This window comes from Amblyomma americanum, chromosome 5 (assembly GCF_052857255.1).
Source record: "Amblyomma americanum isolate KBUSLIRL-KWMA chromosome 5, ASM5285725v1, whole genome shotgun sequence".
Classification (NCBI taxonomy): Eukaryota; Metazoa; Arthropoda; class Arachnida; order Ixodida; family Ixodidae; genus Amblyomma; species Amblyomma americanum.
The window spans coordinates 204,242,913-204,267,295 of record NC_135501.1 but is presented as its reverse complement, the minus strand read 5'-3'; the positions used below and the strand labels follow the sequence as shown (position 1 = coordinate 204,267,295).

The 24,383-nt window shown below is 44.8% G+C and overlaps 3 protein-coding genes across 15 annotated transcripts in view; 2 read left to right on the top strand and 1 right to left on the bottom strand.

The window, feature by feature from the left end:
* LOC144133490 (ral GTPase-activating protein subunit alpha-1) overlaps positions 1–3,357 on the top strand; it is a 59,627-nt gene extending 56,270 nt beyond the window's left edge. For all 9 annotated transcript variants that reach the window (XM_077666623.1, XM_077666625.1, XM_077666621.1 and 6 more), the window contains one exon: positions 89–3,357. In XM_077666623.1, the coding sequence (XP_077522749.1) occupies positions 89–153 (65 nt within the window). In that variant the 3' untranslated portion in view covers positions 154–3,357. The remainder of the gene's footprint in view (positions 1–88) is intronic.
* Positions 3,358–5,225: 1,868 nt separating this feature from the next.
* On the bottom strand, positions 5,226–7,744 carry LOC144133493 (cytochrome c oxidase assembly factor 6 homolog). Of its 5 annotated transcripts, none has more exons than XM_077666631.1 (4): positions 7,537–7,676; positions 7,099–7,259; positions 6,690–6,751; positions 5,226–5,396 (listed from the first exon to the last, which is right to left on the bottom strand). In XM_077666631.1, the coding sequence occupies exons 2-4, from the start codon at positions 7,240–7,242 to the stop codon at positions 5,321–5,323; spliced, it is 282 nt and encodes a 93-aa protein (XP_077522757.1). In that variant the 5' UTR covers positions 7,243–7,259; positions 7,537–7,676; the 3' UTR covers positions 5,226–5,320. The 5 variants fall into 5 exon arrangements, with proteins under 5 accessions (XP_077522757.1, XP_077522756.1, XP_077522755.1 ...); XM_077666630.1 differs by lacking the exon at positions 5,226–5,396 and adding an exon at positions 5,442–5,535; XM_077666629.1 differs by lacking the exon at positions 5,226–5,396 and adding an exon at positions 5,847–6,104 and having other exon boundaries at positions 7,503–7,632.
* Positions 7,745–7,822: 78 nt separating this feature from the next.
* On the top strand, positions 7,823–24,077 carry LOC144133492 (uncharacterized). Its single transcript, XM_077666627.1, has 4 exons — positions 7,823–8,799; positions 14,213–14,336; positions 19,635–19,690; positions 22,206–24,077. Exons 1-4 carry the CDS (start codon positions 8,263–8,265, stop codon positions 22,341–22,343), a joined length of 855 nt encoding a protein of 284 aa, XP_077522753.1. The 5' UTR covers positions 7,823–8,262; the 3' UTR covers positions 22,344–24,077.
* Positions 24,078–24,383: the final 306 nt, after the last annotated feature.

The window sequence follows — 24,383 nt, the reverse complement described above, 5'->3', positions numbered from 1 at the left end:
ACATGAATGTGCATATGGTGTGTTATATAAAGTGTTACCAGTATCTGCTGTTGTCGCCTCATGACCGCACCTCATTTTTCTTGTCTAGGTGTTCCAGAGCACCACGCCATTCCAGCTCCGCAGAGCCACAGTTCATCACCGGTGCCCAACTGATGCGGGTCTCAGCTACAGTTTCTTGTTTTCCTGCCAGCTGCCTGGTGGTTTCAGTTGCACTTGACCAGCTCTCTTCTGTTACTGTTATAATTATTATTATTATTACTGCTATTATATGTTTTATATCCCTGACGCAAGTGGCTTATTGTTCTGACAAGCATTGCTGTGTCCTCGACGGGACTCTGTGTTCGTGTCATTGCCAACCACGCGATTTTGTTGCAATCTTGTGAGGCATGTGCAACAGTAATTGTGAAAGGGAAAGAAGGAAGGTGTTATAACTCGAGGTCGGCAGTCATGGAGCGGGACACAGAAAAGCCAGCGTGTATGGCTCGCTATCATTTGGTGATCGGTTTTTGCTAAGATTGAAGAGGATGGTAGCACAGTCGGCCACTTCAGCTGTTGTTGACCATACAATTTGAGACCTGTATGCGAAACGTTGCCTTGGGTTGTCACATCGTTGCTAGCACCATGGTGAACTTCTTGGGGCTGTAAAAAGTTTGAAATGCAGTTGCTCAACACACAAATATCCAGCACATTTGTGGAGATTTTTGTCAGCCAGAAGTGTGCACTGCCTTCGTGAGCATTCTACTCCTAATGATAATGTCTGAAAGTGTGCAGATTTTTTATTATTTTGCACCATCTTACTGTTGTAGTCTGGGCTTAGTGAGTGTGCTTATTGGTAAAGCAGCCGGGTGAGGCACCTTCGCACATTGGACCGCAAGGTGCTATAATTGGTTATGTCACTAGCTTGCATATTTTCCTGTCCATCTAATTTTGGATTACGTTTTATTTGGGTGCTTTGCTTTGTTTAAACAATGTCAGCTGTACTGTAACACTGCTGCCTTTGTGCAGTACGACTGTGTGCTCTTGGATTCTAGCATTTTTTTTTTTCATTTTTTCAGTAATATGTTTTACTGTTATAGAGTCCACAAATGTCATGACAAGACACTGGATTTGGGCACGTGCTATGCACTCGCCAAATTGGTGTTAACATTTGAAGGTAATCTGTAAGGAAGAATGACTGGAAAAAAAATATTGTAGCTGTGTGTACTACTGGCACCAAATGAAGCGTGAACAGAAAGATTCAAAGATTAATGCAAAAGCGAGGTTATTATATTTATATTAAGTTTGCCCTCAGGTTACAAAACACAACCACTGAATCATCAAACTGAAAATGACTGCACAGGTAATTAACCTTCCTCAGCGAAGTGTTCAACTTTTCTATTCCCGTTGCATTTTGTGGCAGTGGTACACCTTGCTGAAAGCAAAGTTCAATGTTGATGCATAGTTGCACATCCTGTTATTGTATTGTTTTTTTTTTAAGCTAGTTTAGAAAGTTTATTTATTCAGGTAAAAAGTGTGCCGTACAGTACTTTCAGTTTGTGAAGGCTTTGTTATACTGGAACTAACAGCAGCACTTACTTTGCATTTGCCAGTGCTTGAGAGAGGACTTGTTTACTGACTTAGCTTCAGTTCACATGTTATCTGGTTTGCTTGAGGTGGCGGTTCATTGAATGGCGTGTTTGGGGCACTGTGTGGAGCTCACATTCTCACCTACAGCACTGTTGGCACTGTTCGTGTGTTCAGTGCCATGTAAATAAGTGCATGTGTATTCAGTGGCAGTGTTTTGTACATGCACGGTTTCACGTGGGCTGTAGTATATATGTAAAAACACACAACACACTACTCAAGATGAAACAGGGGCCAATCTCACACACACACACACACATGCACACGTGAACACACAGAATGATAGCACCTCAAACATTTTTTCATCACTGAAGGCAGATGACTATGAGAAACTGCACACATAATACGAGATGAATTATCCACCCTTCGGTCTTCGAGTGAAGCTGAGCTTTTGCTGCACATGAACCGTACACGGAGGACACCAGCACTTCACATTGCACCCCCTCAATCGCTGTACTTAACAATCGTTGCGTCACAACCCCACTTGGAATGCGTGCGCCATTGAAACACCGAGTTGGCGCGGTGTTATTGTACATATTGTAAATGCACCTGTGGTGGTCACTGTCCTGTTCTTGCCTGTTTCTCCTTGTTGCACCCAGGGTGTCTAAACCGTGACTTGAGCATACTGGTACAGTAGTGTCGTCTCTGCTGCATCTTGCTGTTCCTGTGTCTACTTGAGTCATAATCAGCTTGCTGCTTTAGAACATGTATTTCTGATGGAATGATTGAGGCAGGGACAGGCAGTTAACTTGCGTTTTGCGTTTGTGGTCTGTCGGCTAGCGCCACTTTGCTTTGGGCATAGCATGTAATGCAACCAGGTGCTGTTTTTAGTCGCGAATGTACATAGATTTCAGCAGCAAGGGCATCGACTTAGACAGGTTTCAGTGAGTGTTGAGGTAAATGATTGGGGTTTTTGTTAAATAGAAGCATATACTTTGGGAAAGCCTTGACATGATTTTGAAATGTCGCTTTCGTGGACATTTTTTGAGGGAGGCGTAGAAAAATCATCGAACATGGTTTGCAACTCGTTTACCAGTGCTTTATAAAAGCAATTAGCTACACTGCTTGTACTGTGAAAGCGAATGCTGATTGCATTTACTTTCGAGGCATACGAAATGGATTTTCCTCCTATATATAGATATATATATACATACAGCAAAAATAAGCAGAGGAGGTGGAATATTTGTATGTTCCCAAGCTGGTCCTGCTGGAAAGTTTAGGACAGTTTTTATCAGTGTTTCACCTTTTGTGACACTATAGAAGCTTAGAGAAAGCTGATCACTTTACTTTTTGCTAGTACCTGGACATGTTTGCAATTTTTTGTATGTCAGTTTTTTCAAGGTTCAAATTGCATGGCAGACATTGGAGGAATGGTCTCTGTGCCCCACGACCCGTTTGTTCTCTCAGGCCCCTTGACAGCATGAAAGAAATCGGGTGTGTATTTTGTCTGTTTACAGAGATGGGTGACGATACAGCTTATGCATGAAATCAAGAGTTGTATATATATTATGCATGCTTGCGCAGGTCGCCTGTTTTGCCCCGGCCGTTTCACTCCACTTGTTTTTTTGACTTGCCAGGGCGGCTTGCTCTATGGTGTTTGTGTGCCACACACTAAAATTAAATAAGGAAAATGGAAAAAAAGTGACAAAATTAACAAGTGCTTTGGAAGCAAGCTACGATTGTCTTGTATGTGTGGTTCAGCGTGCAATAAAAAAATTAATGCACAGACTGTCACATTTTGGTGGAATTTCAATTCTCTGTGTAAATTTTTTAAAATTAGAAACTTGTCTTTTGTTGCTAGTGCAGCTTTGCTATGTAGCACCTTTAAAGGGATCAAACACTTGACTTTAAGCGCCCAATTTTTCTTAGCACAACAGAAAGCTTGCTGCATAAGGTGCTCGATTCTGCAACGGTTTTGCTGAAAACTCTGTAGAAGAGCTTTTACTGATAGTTTTTAAATCAGTGCATGAACCCATTTTTATTTATCCTGATGATGGAAACCATGACCAGCAAGCGTGCAGGTGATTGCACATCAGCAAAAGTGCTGTACCAAAAACTAACACAAATCTCAGGCCAGAGAGTAAAGATATTCTTAGTACAGAGTAACGTCCATTTTAGTTTCTCTACGCTGAGCTCTTTCGGCACAGTGATGTATGCCTCGTCGCCTAAAGTTTAGTGGACCGTGGTTGTCGCTACAGCTAAGAAATTCAAAACGTTGTGATGCTTATCTAGTGACAACAGCTGAAAACACATGGTCAGTGATAGGAAGGGAGTGTAAACTGTAATAAAACAATGAATATTTCTCTAAGAAAAAATACACCACGCACTTAAAAACAAATATGCGAAACTTTACAGAGATGTGGTCACTTGCTGGGCTACACTGATAATGTTGGGTTTCACAACAGGATGGCTTTTTATGCGGTTTTCATTGTCAAATCAAGATTATAAATCCTCATTTCTTTGACATTGCAGTACTCTGTTCTCACAATACAAAGCGCAATCTTTTAATTCCCGCCATAATCTCTTGACACATTTGGTCACTGGTGGGTCCCTTAAGCTTGCAAAGGCATGTGCAAGAAAAGCAAAATGGGAGAGTGCTCAGTAACGCAAAATCTGTTTGTAGCTGGTGGTTCATCTTCTTTTGCTGGGCATGATGAGTGTTCTGTTTGGTATTGCATAACACAGCTGCTATTAAAAGAATTTACATTAATCTGTATGCCTCTGCTTAGTAGACTTTGCCAGAAAGATCTAAATTTTATACGTACATGGCAGCCCATCTACAGCTCCAACCTAAAGAAAAACCTATCAGAAACTGGATTCGTGATGATGCAGTGCTCACAACAGATAGCTTAGGGAACTGCATAGCCAAGCTTAGAGTATGGGTGATCAATCATGAATGCACCAGTGTGTGTAATATGCACGAAGTCCAGAACACGTGGCTTCTCGTTATTACCGAGCTACACACAAATATAATGTCATGAAATGATTGCTGCCTTGAGTTTTAATGCCGTTTGCATGGTACCACACACTGATTGAATGGCATTAGCCTTGCTGCCATTTGCGACCTACTGAGTGCACCGCAACTTATTCGCCCCAGCAATGCGTACTCACATCCCCATTCCTCACTCAGAAAAGCATGAAGCTTTTTTAGTAACAGCTTCCTATCCAGTAACAAAAGTTTATTCATAACTTTCAGTCGGATGGGTCGCCTCTACTGCATTTTCGATGCAAAGGGCACCATTTTTACCGGCGCTTCTGACTGGTACTCTTGGCTTGTGTGCTCGCACGAATTTATGGCTACTTTTTCGACTCATCATGCAAGAATAGCATCATTTGCCCCAAAATAATTTCTACATTACATTTGACCAACCTTCCAGAGATACTGTGCGCATTAAGACTGTTTATGTTCAGGTAACATTTCTGTGTGCCTTGCAGGTGTTATCGTGACTTTCGTATAATTACATTAAATCTGGACATATAGCACAAACTCCAAAAATAACGCCATTAACAAACTTAAGGCCTTAAGCATTTACTATTTCTTGTGCACGTGTGGCATGGGTATTAATTTGAGCTTAAGGTGCTCTACAAATAGGCTCTTGCTGGACGGAGTATGTGAAAAATTTTATTTTGCCACTTTGTTGCTGTCCGACATCTTGGCCATAAGACAGCAGTTAAAAGCTACGGAGTCGGCACATGATCAGGTGACCGCTTTGAAACCACCGCGGGCATCACGAGCGTCTACGAAAACGATTGTCGGCTTCCCAGCAGCCCTCCTAGAAGTAGAATGGTAGCATGCCTATGTAATGGCATCTTGCACAACTTGACCATCCAAGTCACAGCACTAAAATTGTGCACTGCGACACAATGTTCCAGGTGCAAGCAGACTGGCCAGCAGCACTGTGGTACTTCAAACTAAAATTGGAAAAAATTGGAATGTGCTGGTACTTCTAACTAGCTTTTTATGATTGCAAGATAGTACAAAAATGTACAGCAATTTAAATCCTCACTCCATTCGCCTGGAGGCCAGACTTCAAAAAGGTCAAACCAACTATTGGCACAATTTAGCTCTTGCTATGTCCCTTTGCTTGGGTAGAAACCAGGGGGACAAAAAAAAGAAAAAACAAAGACACCGATGCACCTTGGGGGAGTTTCTTAACGGGTTTCAATCTATTCCCCTTTAGGGGGGGTGTTTCAAATATACTCCATACTGGGTGTTGCTCCCTAAAGCACACTGGACTGACACAAAGTGAATGCTGCATTTGGCTACTAAGGTAGGCTATTCGGGTCCAGGATCTATAAGCCAGCTGCATGAAATGCTTCGCAGGTTTACTACTCATACAGCACAACATGCAACAAACACCAAAACAGGCTGATTAGAAGAGCAGGCACCATAAGTCACTTTACCTTTTCTTCGTATGTCCAGTTGCTTCAGCTTACTTGAACGCACTGGCGCAGATGAAGAACAAGCCTTTACAACCAAGCTGCAATGCTGACACAGTTCTCAGTTCCTCTTACTTAGGGCAACAGCTGCAGCTCTAGTGCTCCGCTTGTAGAACAGGGCTTGGCTGCCTTACTATTACTACTGCTCCTTACTAAACACAAGCATGCAGATGAGTATTTGCGAGTTGTTGCATTTGTTCTGATGCAGCAGGAATTACTGCATGGTGACATGTACAAATGAGCCCCAGAGAAGTGCTTTATTAAGACACAGATGACACTTCAGCCAAACAAGCAAACACACACACATGCGAACATCTATGAATGCTCATGCCACATCTTGCGTTCTACTCTCATCATACTAATGGTATAAGCACTGATTAGGATGCTAGCACAGTAGCAATGAATTTCAGTTGCAATGCATCCTTATAACCAGGGCTCTACTAAGTGCTCTGCTAGGCTTGCCATCAACATGACAACAGTGTTAATGATCCGATGTGACAGACCACACCTGTATGGGTTGAATAGCCCTTGGACTTGGTCAAAATGTATTAACAGTGTGTCTATTCACAAAATATCGCGCGTCTCAGCTTTTTGCCCTGGCCTTGGGATCATCAAGTGGCTCGTACCCATCATTCTCAATCTTGTCCTTGAACTTCAGGTATTCCCTCTTGCGATCGAAGTGCTTCACCTAGTAGCCAGAGAGAAGAAAAAGACCATGCCAACTCATTCCTCACAATAAAGGCTTGCAAGCTCTGATCTGTGGTTCATCCGACGAGCTTATTCGTCCAGCCTCTTAGATATAAAACATCTTGCACGCATAAATCTTCAATAAATTCATCTGTAGTAGTGCAAACAAGATTTTCTAAGCATTTCTTCGTTATGAGGTTATTTCGCAAGGGTTTGATTATCAGCACGTGGCGGCAAAACTTCATGACAACACTTTTCGGGGCTGCCAGCGGCTGGTCCGCTGTCGTTAATGCGCCACAAAATAAACAAGTAAATTTAACACAGAAAGTGAATTCACAGCTCACTTACCCACTGGCTCGGGCAACGGGACTCGTAAAAGGACCTCGTTTCTGTGCAGCGACTCGCATCGTCGGCGTTACGGTCAAGGCACTCCCAGTAGCGATCTCTCGAATCCCAACACTTCTGACGCTGCTCTTTGTTGGGGAAGGACATTGCGGCTATTCCGTGCACTACGAGGTAGGAGAAAAGACATTGGGGTGAGACATCATCGCTCCTCCGAGGACTGCACGATGAAAGACAAAACAGCAGTGACGACGAAGAGAGCCGGCCTGGCGTGCGATTATTACATAAGCCGCGCAAACGATATTTCGCCGTTGTACCGTCGTTTTGCTGGCGTTATTCCCACAATGACTGACAGATACGAGTCAAAGCCGAACAAAACAGACGCATTTATCGTCAACAGCACCATGCACCACACAGCACGCCCGTTGCAGCGGTCACACTTGCCTCGATATGACGCTCAAGCCAAGGAAGACGTCGGCAAATGGGAGAGTCGGGCAGCGTGCTATATGCCAGCAACACCGAGAATACCACTTGGCAGCATTTGAGCTAGCTGCTCGCTCCGGGTTGTAATCCTTCGGAGTCGAAGGTCGTGAAATGATGGAGCACGCAGCACATCGGCCGCCCGAATTGGTTTCGAAAACCGTGGCCCTCTGGCGGCTAGCGGAACCGGAAACCGCACGCAACCCGTTAACGCCAACAACAAAAGAAAACGTCCGCGACAAAAGTGAACGTGGGTGGCTGCGGTTGTTTTGCGACCTCGCGGCCTCTCGACGGGTGAACTTTAAACAGAGTCGTAGGTGGAGCCAGATCGGAGGGGCAGGCGCATCTAAAGTTGTTTGTTTCCTTCGCCTCCCGATTTTCCTAACTCATGCGGTTTCGTCACAGCCCGTGCGCCTAGCGCGGAGCGTTACATTAACACATCGCTGTAATGAGCATGCGTCACGGGCCTCTCGACAATCGTGCTGAAATGAGCAAACTCGCGGTGCTCGTGCCGTTCGATTAAAAGGCCAGAGATACAGTTGGACCTATATTTCCCTTACGTACGCCAGCGGCACGTCGTGCGATGGAGAAGTAGTGAGCGTCGATCGTTGGATGGAGTGCGCGGTCGTCGGGCGGTGCAGAGCGTCGAAGTATGAGCCGGAGCTGCCTCCGAGCTCGTGTCCATGAGCGATGGAAGATCCCGACCGTGCGGACCATTCGCCAGTAGGCTTAGAAGGTTACGGCGATCACACGGCAGGATGCCACCACCTCGGCTCCGAAGCAGCTGACCGACTCGCCGACGGGCTGACCCAAGATGCCGACCACGATTTCTGGAAGGTGTCCGACGAACTGCTCGCGGCGCACCTCAAGAAGACGCTGAGCCTGAGCCGCCGCGATGCGGCTCCCAACGGGTGCTCCGTCGTCGGCGTCGCTTCGTCGGACAAGCTCAACGGTGTCGTGCACTGGCACGACGGCGACCACCACGGCGGCGAGTGTGCGCCCGAGTCGGCCGCCCTCCAACGACCCCCAAGCCCGTCCAGTGATGCCGACGGCAGTGTGCGCGCGCCGCCGAGCCCATGCGCCGACGAAGGCATCTCGTACGTCGCGTACGAGTCCGAGCGGCAGATGCCAGACATTATGCGCCTGTTTCAGAAGGACCTCTCCGAACCTTACTCCATATACACGTACCGGTACTTCATACACAATTGGCCACGATTGTGCTTTCTGGTAAGGATGTAACACCGTGCCGTTTCTCTCGCGCGTTCGGTTGCGTCTACTGCCGTGGTCAGTGCTCGCTGCCCCAGCGTGCCTCATATATTTCTTCCTGCGCACCCTAGTCGTGCTGCAAAGTGTAGCGCCAATGTGGTCTGGCTTGGGAGTCAACCCTCACGCTGTGTGCCGAGCTCAGGGTCAAAAGCGCAGACGACGCGCAAATGCTTTTTCTGTTGCCGCGCGGGTTGTGTGTGTGTGTGCGTGAGTGTTTGTGCGTGCAGGCGCGCTGGACGACATCCAAAGTTTTTCAGGGAGCGACGCACCATGGCTTGTGCGCTCAGCCTTCGCGGCTGGGAGGGCCGATAGCGAGCGGTGCTTTCGGAGGGAAGCCACGTGACGTGCGAGCGATAGAGAGAGAGAAAAGAAAACGCAAAAATCAAGGACGCCACCGTTGAGCCCCGTGCTACTATCAGCCGGAAGGCCGACAGCTTTCGGTCGGGCACACTGTTACGGTGCTCAGCACGCGGGTTAAGGTCAGCCGTAGACAAGGAATTGGCAGCCGCTTTCCTATGCACGGTTGCCTTGACTGTCGCGTAATGATAACTCAACGTCGCCTCAGGGTGCACTTATGCATTCAGACGCTATCATTGCAGTGCTGAGCGGGAGGGGGGTTAAGGTCTGCCGCAGTGCAATGTGAAGGCCGTGTTTACTGGCAACTGTTTAAGCCTTTGAAATGGCCAGTTGTGGTGAAAGAATCCATGTATTTCTAGCAGTGTGATTGTGGAAGGAAGTCTAAACAGTGCACAGTACCAGAAGGTTTGCTGCAGAAGAGCATCGCCTATTTGACATGCAGTAGGCAAACCTCGTTCAGAGTGCGTGTAGTTTTGACAAGGGTCCTACCAGCATCCACAAGACTTTGAGGACTTTCCATTGCTAAATGCAACTCAGGCACATTGATAATCTGGTTCACATAGGTGATCACATGCATGCTGTTGTAAGTATGCGTTAAGAAATAGTTTTGGAAGGCTCCCATAGATGCTATTTAACTTGCAGTGTCGCTCTTGACTTCCATCGAACGTGAATAATGGGGTAGTTGTTTTGCACTGTTTTTCATGTTGCACATCTTGTTCTATCTGTGTTAAAAACATGCAGAGAGCCCCTAATGTGAAATGGTGACTGAAGCACAAATTCCTTATCATATAGTAACTCTGTTAACACTTCTTCTTGTGCCAGTTGAGGTCTTGTCACATAAGCAGTCTGTCAGCTGCTGCCAGTCACTAATTTTTTAAGGACTATTAGTATTGGGCATTCACATGTGCATTTAAGGAACCAAAAACTGAATTTTAAGGATACTTATTTTTTTACAGAAGTTAAAACTTAGTGTCCCAGGTGCATGATTCTGCTACGGTTTTGTTACAAGTGCTGTAAAAACAAAGTTCTTACTGAGAATCTTCAATCAGCAGGTGAGCCTGTTCTTATGCATCCCAATGCTGGAAACCATGATCAGTGAGTGCTATAGTGTTGCACGCTGTCAAATGTGATGAACTAAAAACTAATGTAGTCCCAGCTGCCAGAGAGTAATTGGATGTCTTTAGTACAGCGTAGCATACATTCTGAATTTCCACATCCGAAGCTGTTATGGCCCAGTGACGTGCGCCTCATCAACAAAAGTTTTAGTGGACCTTGGTTAGCACTTCCAGCAAGAACTACAGAACACTGGATATAAGCCTGTATAGGGACCAGTTCTGGATAAAAGTTGTCATTCGGGAGATGAACTGCAAAGCATGATCAATGAGTTAGACAGGCAGGGCGGAATGGTGGGTCTAAAAATTAACATGCAAAAAACCAAATTAATGTTCAACAGTCTTGCAAGGGAACAGCAGTTCACAAATGGTAGCCAGGTGCTTGTAGTGGTAAGGGAATAAGTCTACTTAAGGCAGGTAGTGACTGCTTATCTGGATCAGGAGAGTGGGGTGGAACCATATGGCAGGTTTTTTCAGATCATGAACGGCAGTTTACCAATATCGCTCAAGAGAAAAGTATACAACAGCTGTATGTCACCAGTACTCACCTATTGGGCAGAAATGTGGAGGCTAACGAAAAGTGTTCAGCTTAAGTTAAGGACAACGCAGAGAGCTATGGAAAGAAAAATTATAGGTATAATGTTAAGCAAACGCGGGTGAATGACATCCTAGTCAGAATCAGGAGGAAGAAATGGGCTAGGACAGGGCACATAATGCGAAGGCAAGATAACCGCTGGTCCATAAGGGTAACGGAATGGATTCCAAGAGAAGGCAAGCATAGCAGGGGGCAGCAGAAAGTTTAGGTGGGCGGATGAGATTAAGAAGTTTGCGGGGATACGGTGGCCGCAGCTGGCAAAGGACAGGGTTAGTTGGAGAGACATGGGAGAGGCCTTTGCCCATCAGTGGGCGTAGTCAGGCTGATGATGATGATAAAACAGATTGCCTGTGGTTACCAGCACCAGCACTCAAACTGCACTAAAAGCAGCCAACTTGGCCTGGCCGTTCTGGGAGTGGCAGCATCTCATCCTTGGTGTTCTGGTGAAATCTGTCTTTGCTTGGCGATTATGAACTCCTGAAGATAAGCTTAAAAAAGTAAGGAGTAGGCATTTCATGTATGTACGCATTGATTATAACATTATTTACAAAAGGTCGTCATGCCTGCGCACTGTGGGTTGCAGGATTTGAATGCACATGCCTAGCTTGCGGCACACGGAGCATGTCAGAGGAGGCACTTCGTTGTGTGTGGTCTAGCACCCGACGTGTTTGTAGCACAGAGAACTCTGGAAGGTTGTTAAACTGTTGCTTATTCTCATCCATGAGCAGGGAAGCATGGAGTGAGGGTTCAGTGCAAAGTAGCGGATGCATGAGAAGCCTTGGTGAAGAAATTGTTTGGAAGAAATTCACGGTTTGAGTAGAAGGACATTGGAAGCAGCTTTCATTGAGTTGAGTGCTTCAGGATAGAATGCAGAAGCTACTAATGACCTGACATCTGGATGGGTCACGGGCCAGTTTGAGAAAAAAGGAAGCTGAGTTTGTGTGAAAGCCATGACTGAAAAGCAGTTTCACTTTTGTTTCTTTGCTGGTAGAAGTTTCTTGTGCAGTGGAAGTTGCATTTTTGATGTGTAGAAAATGCTTCTTTGATAAGCCACTGTGTTAGTCCTTGACAGCCCTTAAAACCATTGGATTTTGGAGCTCGAGGCCAGCATGAATCCTGAGAACCATGTCTAATCAGTGCAGTTGGTATTGGCGAAGAACTGTGAAACTGCCACAGAGTGGTGCAGAAGAATGTTTGCACCTCCTCTGTTTCTCTTCTGTTCTTTCTCTTCCTGCATATTTATCTCTAAAAGCTCACCATATCATGAAAAATCTACCTGCAACAACCACCTACCTGCATTTGCTACCATCTGATATGCGATATTTATTCAGATAATGCAGTTTTTCCAAAAATAGTTTACAAAACTATGGTAGGTATGTCATATCGCAGTATAATATATTAGTAGAAATTTATGTGAAAACAAAAATGACAGGTGTGTTCACTCTGCGTGTGCTATAATTATGTGAGTAAATGCAGTATGTATGTATGTATGCGTGAGTTTTTTTGCAGACAGTTCACTTTTCACAGGAGAGATTGACTTGTTGGTGCACCGTTATTTGGTGCGTGGCTAACTCTTAGATTTAGGCCCTTGTTGAGCGCTGAGCCCAAAGTCCTTTGTCAAAAACATCAGACACATTTCGTGACGCACAGAGATCACGGTCGGTCGGTGGCACTCTTCTATAGTGGCTTTGGCATTGGGAGCAGCGATGCGATGCGGACAAGCTGGTCGACAGACAGGGCGCCAAACACACTCCTCGTTCCTCCAAAAATAGCTGCCACAGAGTGGGGTCAGTGGGGAGCTATTTCTGCGCATTCGTAGACGTTCCAGCTGTGACAGGCATCCCGTGACGTCGTTGCAACGTCACCTTCCAGTCCCTTGTTAATTGTGGAGCAACATAGCGCTGTTTTAAGGGGTTTCTTTGTTTTTATTTTCTCTTTCTGGCAGCTTCTTTGTTTGCTTTTCTAGGATACTGTGGTTCCTTTTTGGTTGGCCTCCAACTACCAAGTGTGTGCTGTGTTGTTTCAGTAGGTTGCAGGATTTTCCTGAAATAAGCTGACTTCCTTCACAAAGTTTATTTTCATTGTGCTGCCAATGTTGGTGGTTAAAAAGAGTACCGTTTGCAAGAAAGCGTGTGCTTCGGAAAGGAGCTGTTAAGTGGCTTTGGAAAAGGGCTGTGAAGCGATTCCTTGTACCCAATTTTAGTTCCATGTTGCTTGTTGATTAACACCTATATATAAGACTGAACAGTTTGTCCTGCACTTTTCGAGCTTGCTCTTTAAGGTGGTTGGAGTGTTGCTTGCAGGCTGTGGGTTGAGTGGGACAGAGCAGCCACCATTCGCCGTTCTGATATCACACTTGTGACTTTCAGCATTCCATTCACTTTCACGTTATGAATTAATATCAGGCAGTAAAACATTTAAGAGACCTTGCATATGTTAAAGGCCTGTTCTGGCCACCTACAGAGCTTTCATTTATCAATCTGAATCATAATTCGTGAATCACTTGTGAACTTTCTCTGTTATGCTAGGCACTTAAATCGCACTAAAATTCTCTTTGTTACCAAAGTTATTTTCCCACTTATAGTGTAATAATTGTGTAATAAGTGTAATAATTGATGAAAATAGCAACATCGAAACAGCCATGAATTGTCAAGTGAAGACCTATAGGATCATGGAAATAGTTAATTTTTCCAATTTCGAAGGTGCACATTCGGATTGAAATTGCAAAAAAAAAATTATGGGACTACTGTTAGCAAAATATGATGGTGCTGCTCTGCACACTGTTTCACAAAATATTAGTTACTGCATTTGCTATGTGGCATAAATATCAAGCTTATTTGCAAGATGTAGGATGCGAAATTTGCCTGGAACAAAGAAAAAGCTGCGAGTTCGCTTTGTACACAATTGCGTACATGACGTGTGAAAGGGTTAATGATAGGGTGGATAAATGAGCAGGATGTGATTATTAATTTCAGAGCTTTTAGGGCTGATGTCAATATCTCAAGGTTGAATGTGTTGATCTTTTGTGTTGCTTTTTTAAAAAAAATAGCCAATCTGAGCTCGCATAAAGACATGCTTTCTCATATCATAGTCATTTTCCTTGTCAAAAGCGCAAGGCTGCCCCCTCGTCGTATAAGTATGTCTGTGCCACTCTCACTTAATCCACATTTAGCTATGACTGTTCGGTCTGTCATGTCACAGGTGTGTCTTTTCGCACACAAAACTTTTCACTCGGATTTTGTTTGCAGTGTCTTGTGGTGTCACAGGTATGCAGTTGCAAGCAAAGTACAACAGCTTTCGCGCTTTGCAGGCAATGGATGGGGAGACGTGTGTCGGTGCCATTGTTTGCAAGTTGGATGTTCACAAGAAGTTGGTCAAACGTGGCTACATTGCAATGCTGGCCGTAGACTCCAAGTACCGCAAGAGGAAGATAGGTGAGTTCTCATTATCTAGTTGTTTTTTTTTCGGCCTCTTAAATGAAGTAGGGGGGCCATAGGTTATATTTTCTGCCTTAGTGTACTAGCACTAGATAGGTCAGTAACGAAAAAGCCATAACCCATCATGTTGAAGCCTCAGAGTGACTCTGGTAAGCTCGGGAGAGCTCAGAGGTACAATGCGCCAGCTGCAGCGAGTGGAAGGAGGCTCGGGTAAGCTCGGAGGAGCATCGCGCTAGGTGAAACAAATGGGAGAAGGGCATCACACGTGCATAGAAAATGAAAAGTGAGAAAAATGGTTGCGTGCACATGCAGGTGCCAGAAAGAAGAGGAAAAGGATGAAGTTGCTAGAGGAATGTGCAGTGCAGCAAATGGTAAATCGTAGATGAAGCCAGCGCTGCAACAGATTCTGAAGCCAAACGATGTGTACGGTGAACTGAACTGCAATGCGAAAGTAGAGAGTGTCAACGTGAGTCAACTGGTTCAGTGGATATAGTGAGGCAACAGGCTGAAGCAGAACGGGATACGGAAAAAGATGAAGAGTGAGAAAGGAGAGGCAAATGATGAAGTCATTGGAGGAATGTGCAGTCGAGAGGGGCGTGTACAAGTGGCTTCATAGATCGCCGAACAGAGAGAATGGCGACTCAAATCGCAGCGAGCTGCTCGGGCAGCAAGAGGAAGGCCAAAGAGTGACTGCAAGAAGGTTTGGGTGCAACTCGAATTTTTAAGCTTATAAAAAGCTAAACAAAGATAAAAGAAGGCAAACGTGCTAGTGCACCAAAGTTTCATTTAGCTTAACCAGGTAAATTGGTGGCAATTTTTTATTTTTCGATGACAATGTGCATGGACTTACTAATAACAAAGTTAAAGAATATAGACTCCGGTATGCTTCAGATAATTTTTGACGGCACTGTTTATTGCATAGAGCTTCGGTTTTGATGTCCATGGACTGTGACTTTACAGGCCAACGCACAGAAGTGCCGCAACTCGCGCATGTTCGCAGAACTTGCTGTTTATTGCCAATTATAAGTTGACCCTCTAACTCACGTCCCCCCCCCCCCCCTACCCGGAAAAAAAAAAATTGTTTGACTTTGACTTCGAATATAGGTCGACATTGCCTCACCCTGTGGTGCTAGCTTGCCAGTAAATTTTTCAGAAGACCGAATCACTCAAAAAACATGACTCGTCGCAGCAGCTGAGGACGACACAGTTGTGGCCGTTGCCATCTTGTGAGCCACTGCTGCTGCTGGTCGTCGGAAACGGTGTAGAGATGCCATTGCACCACTTGATCAGAGAAGCGTGCTTCAGCTGCCCTGCCGGTGTCTTGCTATTTATTGTAAAACGCACCGATGCAGTCTTTGAACGGCTTGTTCAGTGCCATGTCCAGTGGCTGAAGAACAGGTGTCAATCTGCCCGGAGTGATGACCAGATCACACCCAGAGTTCGCTACAGCTTTTTCACACATTCGGTGATATGGCCGCAAAAGGAGTCCAGGATGATCGTGCTGCTGGGCTTTAGCAGTGCACCCGCACGCCTGCACCACATGAGACGAAACCATTCGAAGACAGTTTTGTCATTAAAAAGAACCCTTTTCATTAACCAGCCTGATAGCTTTAAGCGGAAACTTCACCTTGGTTGGTATCCTTCTAGTCTTGAACAGGTGAAAGGGTGGTAGCTTGTGCCCATCTGCAGTACGGCACAACATGACCGTGAAACAGTTTTTCTCGTGTTCTGCAGGCGAACCTGGTGCTCCCCTTCCCCGGACACTGTCCTCTTATTGGGCATGTCAAATCAGACCAGAGTCTGGTCGGCATTGCTGAATTGACCAAGCAGGAACTAATCTCGGATCACTCGTGTAGTGCAAAAGCTTGCGTTGTTTTTTTTTTTCATATGCTTCGGGCAACCTTTGGCATATGGTCGTGCGTTGCCTCAGGCTCGGGCCATTCCAATTCATGAAATTTGTCGCCCATTTCTTTGACACCTTAAACTCAGTGCATGGGATGCACATCTCCTTCGCAACATTGCATGCCTTCGCTCCAGTGTCATTGTAGCAAACACTAAGGCTCCTACTTATTTGGTCATGAACCCAATTTTGAACCGCCTCCTCAACAGCAGGGTATCGTCCTGACTTAAGTCAGCGAAAGGAACGGCGTGTAGCAGTGCACACAAAGGTCTTTGTTTTCTCCATCCCCTCGTGCACTTTTCTGACACATCAGGCTTGCGCCCTACGGCGACGTTGTTTTCCAGTTCGGCGTAGAGGATTGTTTGTCACTTGAAAGCCACGCTGTATTGTTGCTGAGGTTGCGGTGGCATGTTGGCGTCCTTAGAGCAGAGACACAAACTGCACACAACACCCCTAGTGACCGTCATCTCGGCAAAGTGAAATGCGGAAATGGCAAAAAGGCATGCAAAAATGTGCAAAAACACTCCTGGATGCATGTGACTGGTAACATGGTTGCCATATTTACTGGCGTAATTTGCACCCTCGCATATTTTGCGCACCCTTAATTTATTTTCCAGGTTTTTATATTAAAAAAAAACTTTTGCTCGCATATTTTATGCTCCCTGCTGTGCCAGACCACCGGCATTTATGTGGGTGAGCACAAGGCAGGATTGGGAATATTGGCCTGGCCGCATCGTTGTATACTTCCGATGACTTCTGACACCTGAACCGGAAACTGCCACACCATTGGCTGTTCTGTTTGCTGCTGGTCAGCGGGCCCGCACATGACAGTGCCTTTTTCTTGCCTGTTATCTCTGTCTCTGACTGCTGGTTTCTTTAAGCTGTATAATCCTGTTCAAATTCCTCTTTTTTTAAGCAGACTCGCTTTTGCAATGTGTCTAACAACTATTACATAAGTATGCATGCATAGAGCACGATATTATCTGCAGCTTGGTCGAAACTAGTTTTGACTCCGCACATAGGTCTACTTTACGAGTCCACATATAGGTTGTCTCCGATTGTAAGTTGACCCCCCACTTTTGGAAGATCATTTTTTGAAAAAACGTCGACTTATAATCGGCAATATATAGTAGCAATAGACTGGAAAGTGGTAAATACATCGTTGTTCTGTGAGCACATGGGACTTCTCACAGTCCTGCTTGCTGACCTTGTTTTCCAGCCCACAGGAACCGTGGAGCAAAAAGGTTTCCGTAATAAACTGTTTAAACTATAAAACCATACTATGGCATATCTTCCAGTTAGGGTATTTATTCGACTCTTTGCACCATTAGCAACAAAAAACAGACTGGAAATTTAGTGCCTCTAATCTTTTCAAATCAGCTTGACACCGTGATAACCTCGTCATATTCATGTAAATCACTCTTGACGGCCATTTCACTCTTCTTTATAGTTGTGATCACAATGTAAGCTTTCTTGTTAAAAGAATGCATTAAGCATGAGAAATGAAATTAACTTGTATCTCATTTCCTTTCCATTTTGATGCGGCACACAGTAGCCCATTGGAGTGGTTGACCCTTGGTTTGAGTTATGAAATTGCCTAAATTTTCTACCAGCAGAGTACAAAAAGAAAGGAAAGAAATGTGCTAATGTGAAATCTACACATGTTGCTTGCACTTGCAATTGCAGCTTTTAAAAGTGATGCGGCTTTTTAATGCACAATGTTGGCTACAGTTGCAATACGACCAAAGGATATGAAAAGTCCTTGAACGCATCACTAGTGTATGGTACCTCTGCTGGTTATAGCAGGAAAAACTGCATTTACAGGTACAGGTATGCGCTTGCATGCCTGCTGTCACCTTGTGCGTTTATCGTAAATAGGCAGCATGCTGTGTGTGTCCCATCTGCAGCTGCTATGCGCTTTGAAAGCTTGCTGCAGAACAGGTGGTAAGAGAATGGGCTCAACATTTGGTCAGAATTTACTGAGGGGATTGATCAGAACAAGCTGTAAAGCGAAGTGTTTTGAAGGAGTAGGGTCACCAAATTTTTCATTGCATGTTTTGTTTTTAATGGTGCATAAGTCATTAGCAAATACTTATTTCTACATAGAACTTGCCTGCACATAGCGGTTATGTTGCAGCTTTCATGTGGCATCGGTCGCAGCTTTGACATCAATAGCTACAGTATGGTTGTTAAAACAAATTAAATCTACAGGGGCGGGGGGAGGGGGGGGGGGGTGAGTGGAATCAAATTATTTACTAGATGCCAGCCAATTCCATGCGATGAGCCACATATACTACTATTGTCTTGCTCATCATTTCCAAAGCAAGGACATAAATATTTGTTCTCCCTGTTTGTCTCTTTTCTTTTGTTTTTAATCTTTATAACTGCATATTGATGCAAAATGGTTTGGGCTTCCTTTGTCATCAAATTTCTAATAAGCTTTAGCAGAAGTGCAGCGGGAATAGTTCAGAGGCTTTCAAAAAAGCACTGTGCACAATTATTCACTTGTTCTGTGAAGTGCAGTAAAACCCCGGAGAAAGCGTCCTAATTTATCAAATGTCTGATTATTGAAGGCACCAAAAAGAACAGCAACAAAGTGTCCTACTTCAACTTACCTTTCTTTATTTTAAAAATTCTGTACTTTTTGATTTCTTCGTGCGAGAAATTTGTGCGACGTTATCCATTTTTCTCAATTCTGTCGAATGGTGCAGTTCGCACACGCTGTCGGATGAAGCAATATGCCCACTAGGGCGCCCAGAACAGCCTCCTCTCCCCCTCCCCAATACACACACACAGAACATAATGCAAAAAAATTACAGGCCCTACGAAGAGGGCTGACAGCGCAGTCCATGACGCGCATGCAACGACAACAAATGGTGGAGCATAACTCGTAACAAAAGTGCCTTCCGCTCTACTGTCTTTACTTATGACCACAGAGATACAGCTCATTTGCGTATCACTAGGTACATAAAGTATGGCGGCTTTACGTTTCAGTCGGACACCACTGCTACTTGTGCTTTAGTGGCCAGACTTCTGAGTCAGTAACTCGCCATCATCACCACCTGTCTACATCACCCTGCACATGCGAGCTGCACCACCTGTCAGAATTAGCTGAAGCATGGCCAAATTCCTCCTAACTAAAGAGAGTTTTATGGCATAGTATAGTACATACGCTTGATGGTATTGTGGGAAGTGTCTGAATGATCCACTGGTACTAGGTTAATGGGACTAAAAGTAACGCTGCTTGGACACCGCAGTTCTCAAGACAGGAAGGCCTTTTGCCTGCTGCAGACTGGTTAGCCTCGGTGGCTTGGTTATGTCACTGGCAGCTCTTGAACACCACGGGAAAGGGAGGCACTGGTTTCGCTCATTTTGTTCCCTTCTCTCCCTGGCAGGTTCTACACTGGTGCTAAAAGCGATACGGGCCATGATCAGTGATGATGCTGATGAAGTAAGTGCATGCCTTGTGACATTTGCTTTTGTGTGTAGTTATGAAGAAAACATGTAGAGATAAATGCCTCTTGCTGTTCATACTACTGTATTTGAGTTTCCCAACTTGCACCATCTATTTATTCCACAAAGCAGTGTATTGATTTCTGCAGGTTTTGTAGGGCAGATTCTCATTGTGCAAAATCTGTGAAGGAGCGTGTTTTAAGTGTGTGTGTGTGTGTGTGTGTGTCTCCTTTTCGAGAGCTTGACCCTTTGCTGGACGGCGGGACACATGTTGTCCCATTTGTTTCACGTGCCAGCAGGCAGACAACAGTGCACCTATGTACCATATTTTTGCATGCTGAATGCTACCCAACAATCAAACACACGATTCAATGCGTTTTTTTCTTTCGCTGATAGGCGTCGTTGATGTTCTGAGTGCTTTTACAAGCGCAGGTGTACAGTTTGACGTGACCCATATTGGCGGGAAAAAGAATTTGAAAAATTGTTTGGCTTTCGAGCCTTTTCCATCAGTCAGCTGCCTCATAATAATTCTTGAAATAATTTTCAGTTCAAATTACAAGTTTTCTTATACGTCTATAAGACTGAGGAACAGATACGTTCCACATATGGGGTGTTTTTACGAAGTTATTGGTGCAAATATGTGACCCCTTTTTTTTTACAAAAGCAATGGTTGAAATGGCTTGAAAGTGATGTCATTGAATTTCTGGAGTCATTCTAGGTGCAATTTTACCATTTGTATGCATGTTAGACAATCGTAGAGCTTGCGCCTTACAAAAGGCTAACCTCACTGGCTGTTGCTCACTGTTGCATAATGTTCCAGTCCTACTGGGATAGAGAAGCTCGCGTCATGTGCACTGCTGTGGGACGGGTCGGGTGCTGGTGGGTGTGACTGCATTCATACTCTGGCCGTGTGGTTTTGCCTTGATATGCCAGGAGGGTCAGAATTCTTTGTGACACAGCAGTGAGCAAATTCATGTTTTCGAAATTCTAAAATATGGTAGGCTATCATTTATCTCCACCTACAGATCTGTAATTACAGCCATTCAACCAAGTGTAATTCAGTTGACCTCACTTACAACGAACCTGATGGTCACGCAAATTGCGTTCATTGTATCCTAAGTTCATAGTAAGTGGACTTCAGATATAACAGCCAAATATACAGTCACACAAAAGCAGCATTTATTGTGTAAGAAAGTCGGACACGCGTAAGTGGACCTTATCACGGCGCACTCCAAACTCTCCAGTGGAGTCGTGCTCCTCGCCAACACCATTACTGGCGACAAGCTATATTAGGGGCACTATATTACTTATCGCGATTGAAGCTTTCATGGCAGCTAGTGGTAGGTCGGCATCCTCGTATCCGATCCTCTACAGGGTTTTATGGATGCAGCGTTGAAGCTGGCACAGGGCACATGTACTCGGGAGACCATGGCAGAATGTTCTGTCTGCCGCTAAGCACTGCTGCAGCGGTGAAGGTGGAGAGCAGATTTGGCAGGTGGCAATGTCACGTCACCAGCTGAGCCTACAAGGCATCCTACATGATTGGCATTCAAATTTTTCAATTCGCTACCATTGGTTGATCACCCACCACTTACAGTAGTTTTTCTTTCAGTGCTGCCCCCGTCTCCCTGCATCACTTCATATGCAGCTGGCACACACACACACACACTAATTGACTCTGTAGCCCTTTGGCACATGCTTAGCTGCTGGTTAATTACAGTTTCACTGCCTTTTTAGAGCCTCCGCAGAGGGGATTACGGAGCTGGAAGACGAAAAGTGCATGTTTTTCGATTGTGGGGGAGAGTTCGCTGCGCTTCCTCGTTTGCTCTAACAGAGTCGTGCAGCCACGAATGTTCGTTTTATCTTAAGCACAGTGCCGTTGTCCTAATACATTTTGTGACCATTGCACCGCTGTCCTTCACAGTAAGCAAGCGTTCATTATTATTGTGCCCTTTATAAATGGGCTCGACTGTAGTTACAAAGTTAACTATTAGAATTGTTGGTTCCTGTCGCAGCAGCTTAGTGGCTTTGGCGTTCAGCTGGTGATCCCAAGGTCGTGGGGTCAATCCTGGCTGCTGTGGCCATATTTCAATGGAGGCGGAATACAAAAAATCCATGTGCTGTACGATGTCAGGACACTTTAAAGAACCTCAGGTGGTCTAAATTAATATGGAGCCCTCTACTGTGGCATCCCTCATAGCCAGTGTATCATTTCGGGATGTTAAACTCTAAATTCACAATTTAACCAACTTGCTAGTTAATTTGAATGACTTGCTTTCTGACATTTGCCATTACTGGTATTACTGTTCCACAAAAGCAGCCTTTATGCCTCAAAAAGCCTGTTTTTAAACATTATTGGTGAGCTTAGCTGCAGCATCTCATATAGATACGGTTGGTCTGTGTAAGTGTTCCACAAATGTCCCTCACTTTGAAGACTATTGCAACAGCGCCCCTCTTTTAGCTGGTGCAGCCAATTACAACCTGCTGCTGCTATGTACTTATCTTCTCCACAGGTGGTGCTCGAAACTGAAATAACCAACAAGCCGGCGCTCCGGTTGTACGAGAACCTTGGCTTTGTGCGTGACAAGAGGCTCTTCCGATACTACCTGAATGGGGTTGACGCCCTGAGGCTCAAGCTCTGGCTGCTATGATGTGTGACTGGCGCAGCAGCGGCAGCAACGGTGATCAGGCGAAAGCGGGAAAGGGTTAAGAAGACTGCTTCAATGGATCTTTGTGCGGAACTGTCAGTCTCTCCACCGTCTGTTTTCTGCAGTTGGGGCAGCACTGTTTTCTTCCTTCACGCTTGTGTTTTTTTTTTTCTCCATCTGCCCCCTCCCCTTTTTTAGCTTTGTGCTCCTGGACAAGCTGGCTGCCAAATTTTTTTTTTCAGGGTGGTTAAAGAGGTTTTATGTGTGGGGCTGTTAAGGTAAACATGCATTGTGCATGTTTCATCACTCTCGGCAACCACCAAATGAGTTTCCAGCAGTCTCTTGTTCATAGTTTTCTCTCTTAAACACTGGTACTTTCATTTAATGTTTTAGTTAACAGAATGTGTGACATTGCACTTGTAAAAATTTTCTCTATTAGGGCAAAACAGCTGCACTTCCAAGGAAATTCAACTTCAAATCTCTGATGGGCTTTCTGTGAAAAACCATTTGGTGCTGAGATTTGTCATGGGGGAAAAGAGTGCACAGAAGAGGACATAGTTCTCATTTTGCACATCATATTGGAAATTGTGGGGAAGGATTCTTTTTTTTTTATGACAGAATCAACGACAAATTCATGGAACAAGAGCAAGAACATGATTTTTGTGCAGTCTGTGAGCACTACATTTTAATGGTGGTTGCCAATGCACTTTTTTGTTAATTCGATTGGTGCCTTTGTTTTCGTCCAATTTGTTGCAAGCCCTTTTTTATATTGCATGCATAAATAAAATAAGGATGTCATCGCGAGTTTGTGATAACAGGATTGCTTCATGTCTCATCATGCTGTCATTGGGGCACTCCTTGTTTGTAAGGTGCAACGTTGACATGGCTGGTGCGGGGGTTGTAGGTGGCGCCAGGTCTGCCAATGACACTGTTGTGCTGCTTTGAGCTGCGTCACTTGTACCAGCAGGTATTGTTTGCCGAGGCTTCAAATATTTGTTGGTAAGCCATCGTCTGGAAAGCTGGTAGCCTACAGTGTCCCGATTTGAGCCTGTCATGACTGGGCATGTTTGCACTCTGTTTTTGTATTCATTTGGCTAATGTCATCTCGTAGGAAGGAAGCAAACCATGTATATTGTGTCTTGGGGACCTGTGTTAATGAGGAATGCTAGTTTTTCAATGTGCACTGTTGTTTTGCTGGGTCTTCGATTCACATAAAGGCCATACTATGGCATAATAACTGATTTTATGGCAGTTGTTTTTTCATGATTTCGTCTTGTTGGACTGGAAATTATGGATAGGGTATAGCAAAGAAAAACTTGCAGTGTTTTGCGAATTAGCAGTTTAGTGAAAGCCCACAAGGGGGTGCTGTTGGAAGCCACATGTGGCTTAAAATGATGTAGGCTGTTGCTGAAAGGAGCTTCTTCCTTCCCTTTTTCTCTTGCTTGAAAAAGACCAGGCATTCCTTTCCTTATACTCCGGTATGGCCCTTTTTGTTTTGTAGCACATTTCGCGCATGTGCAATGTGAATGGTCATGACTACACAGGACGGTTTGCTCTTCTCATCCTTCCTCATTTACTGCCTGCGCTGCAGCAGAACATTGCATAAAAGGCCGCCGCACTTGCCAAGACAGCGTTTTCTGGTCCTAACAGTCGCCCCTGAGTGATCCTTTTTGCTGGTGCGGAATAGAAGTTATAAGCCTGTTTCCTGGAAGTTTAATAAAAATTTAAGTATGTAAACGCTGCTGTCTCATTCTTTTTGCTAGGCTCTTGGTGCTGCTAGCCACCTCAATAAAAATGTCTTTCAGTAAAAGTGACTGAAACGCAGCTACGACCGGTTGGCCAGTCACTTTTCGTGTCGCTTTTTCATTTTATGGATGCTTCTTGGGTACCGCACTTGGTGAGATAGCCAGATAACCGAACCACTTGACCCTTTTTAGCTGGGCATTATTGAAGAGAGAAAAGATCGACCAAGGGGACTTTTTCACTCCTTTGAGAACCTGTTGCTGCTCTGGTTCCCCTCTCCAGACTTAAGTGAATTAGGCC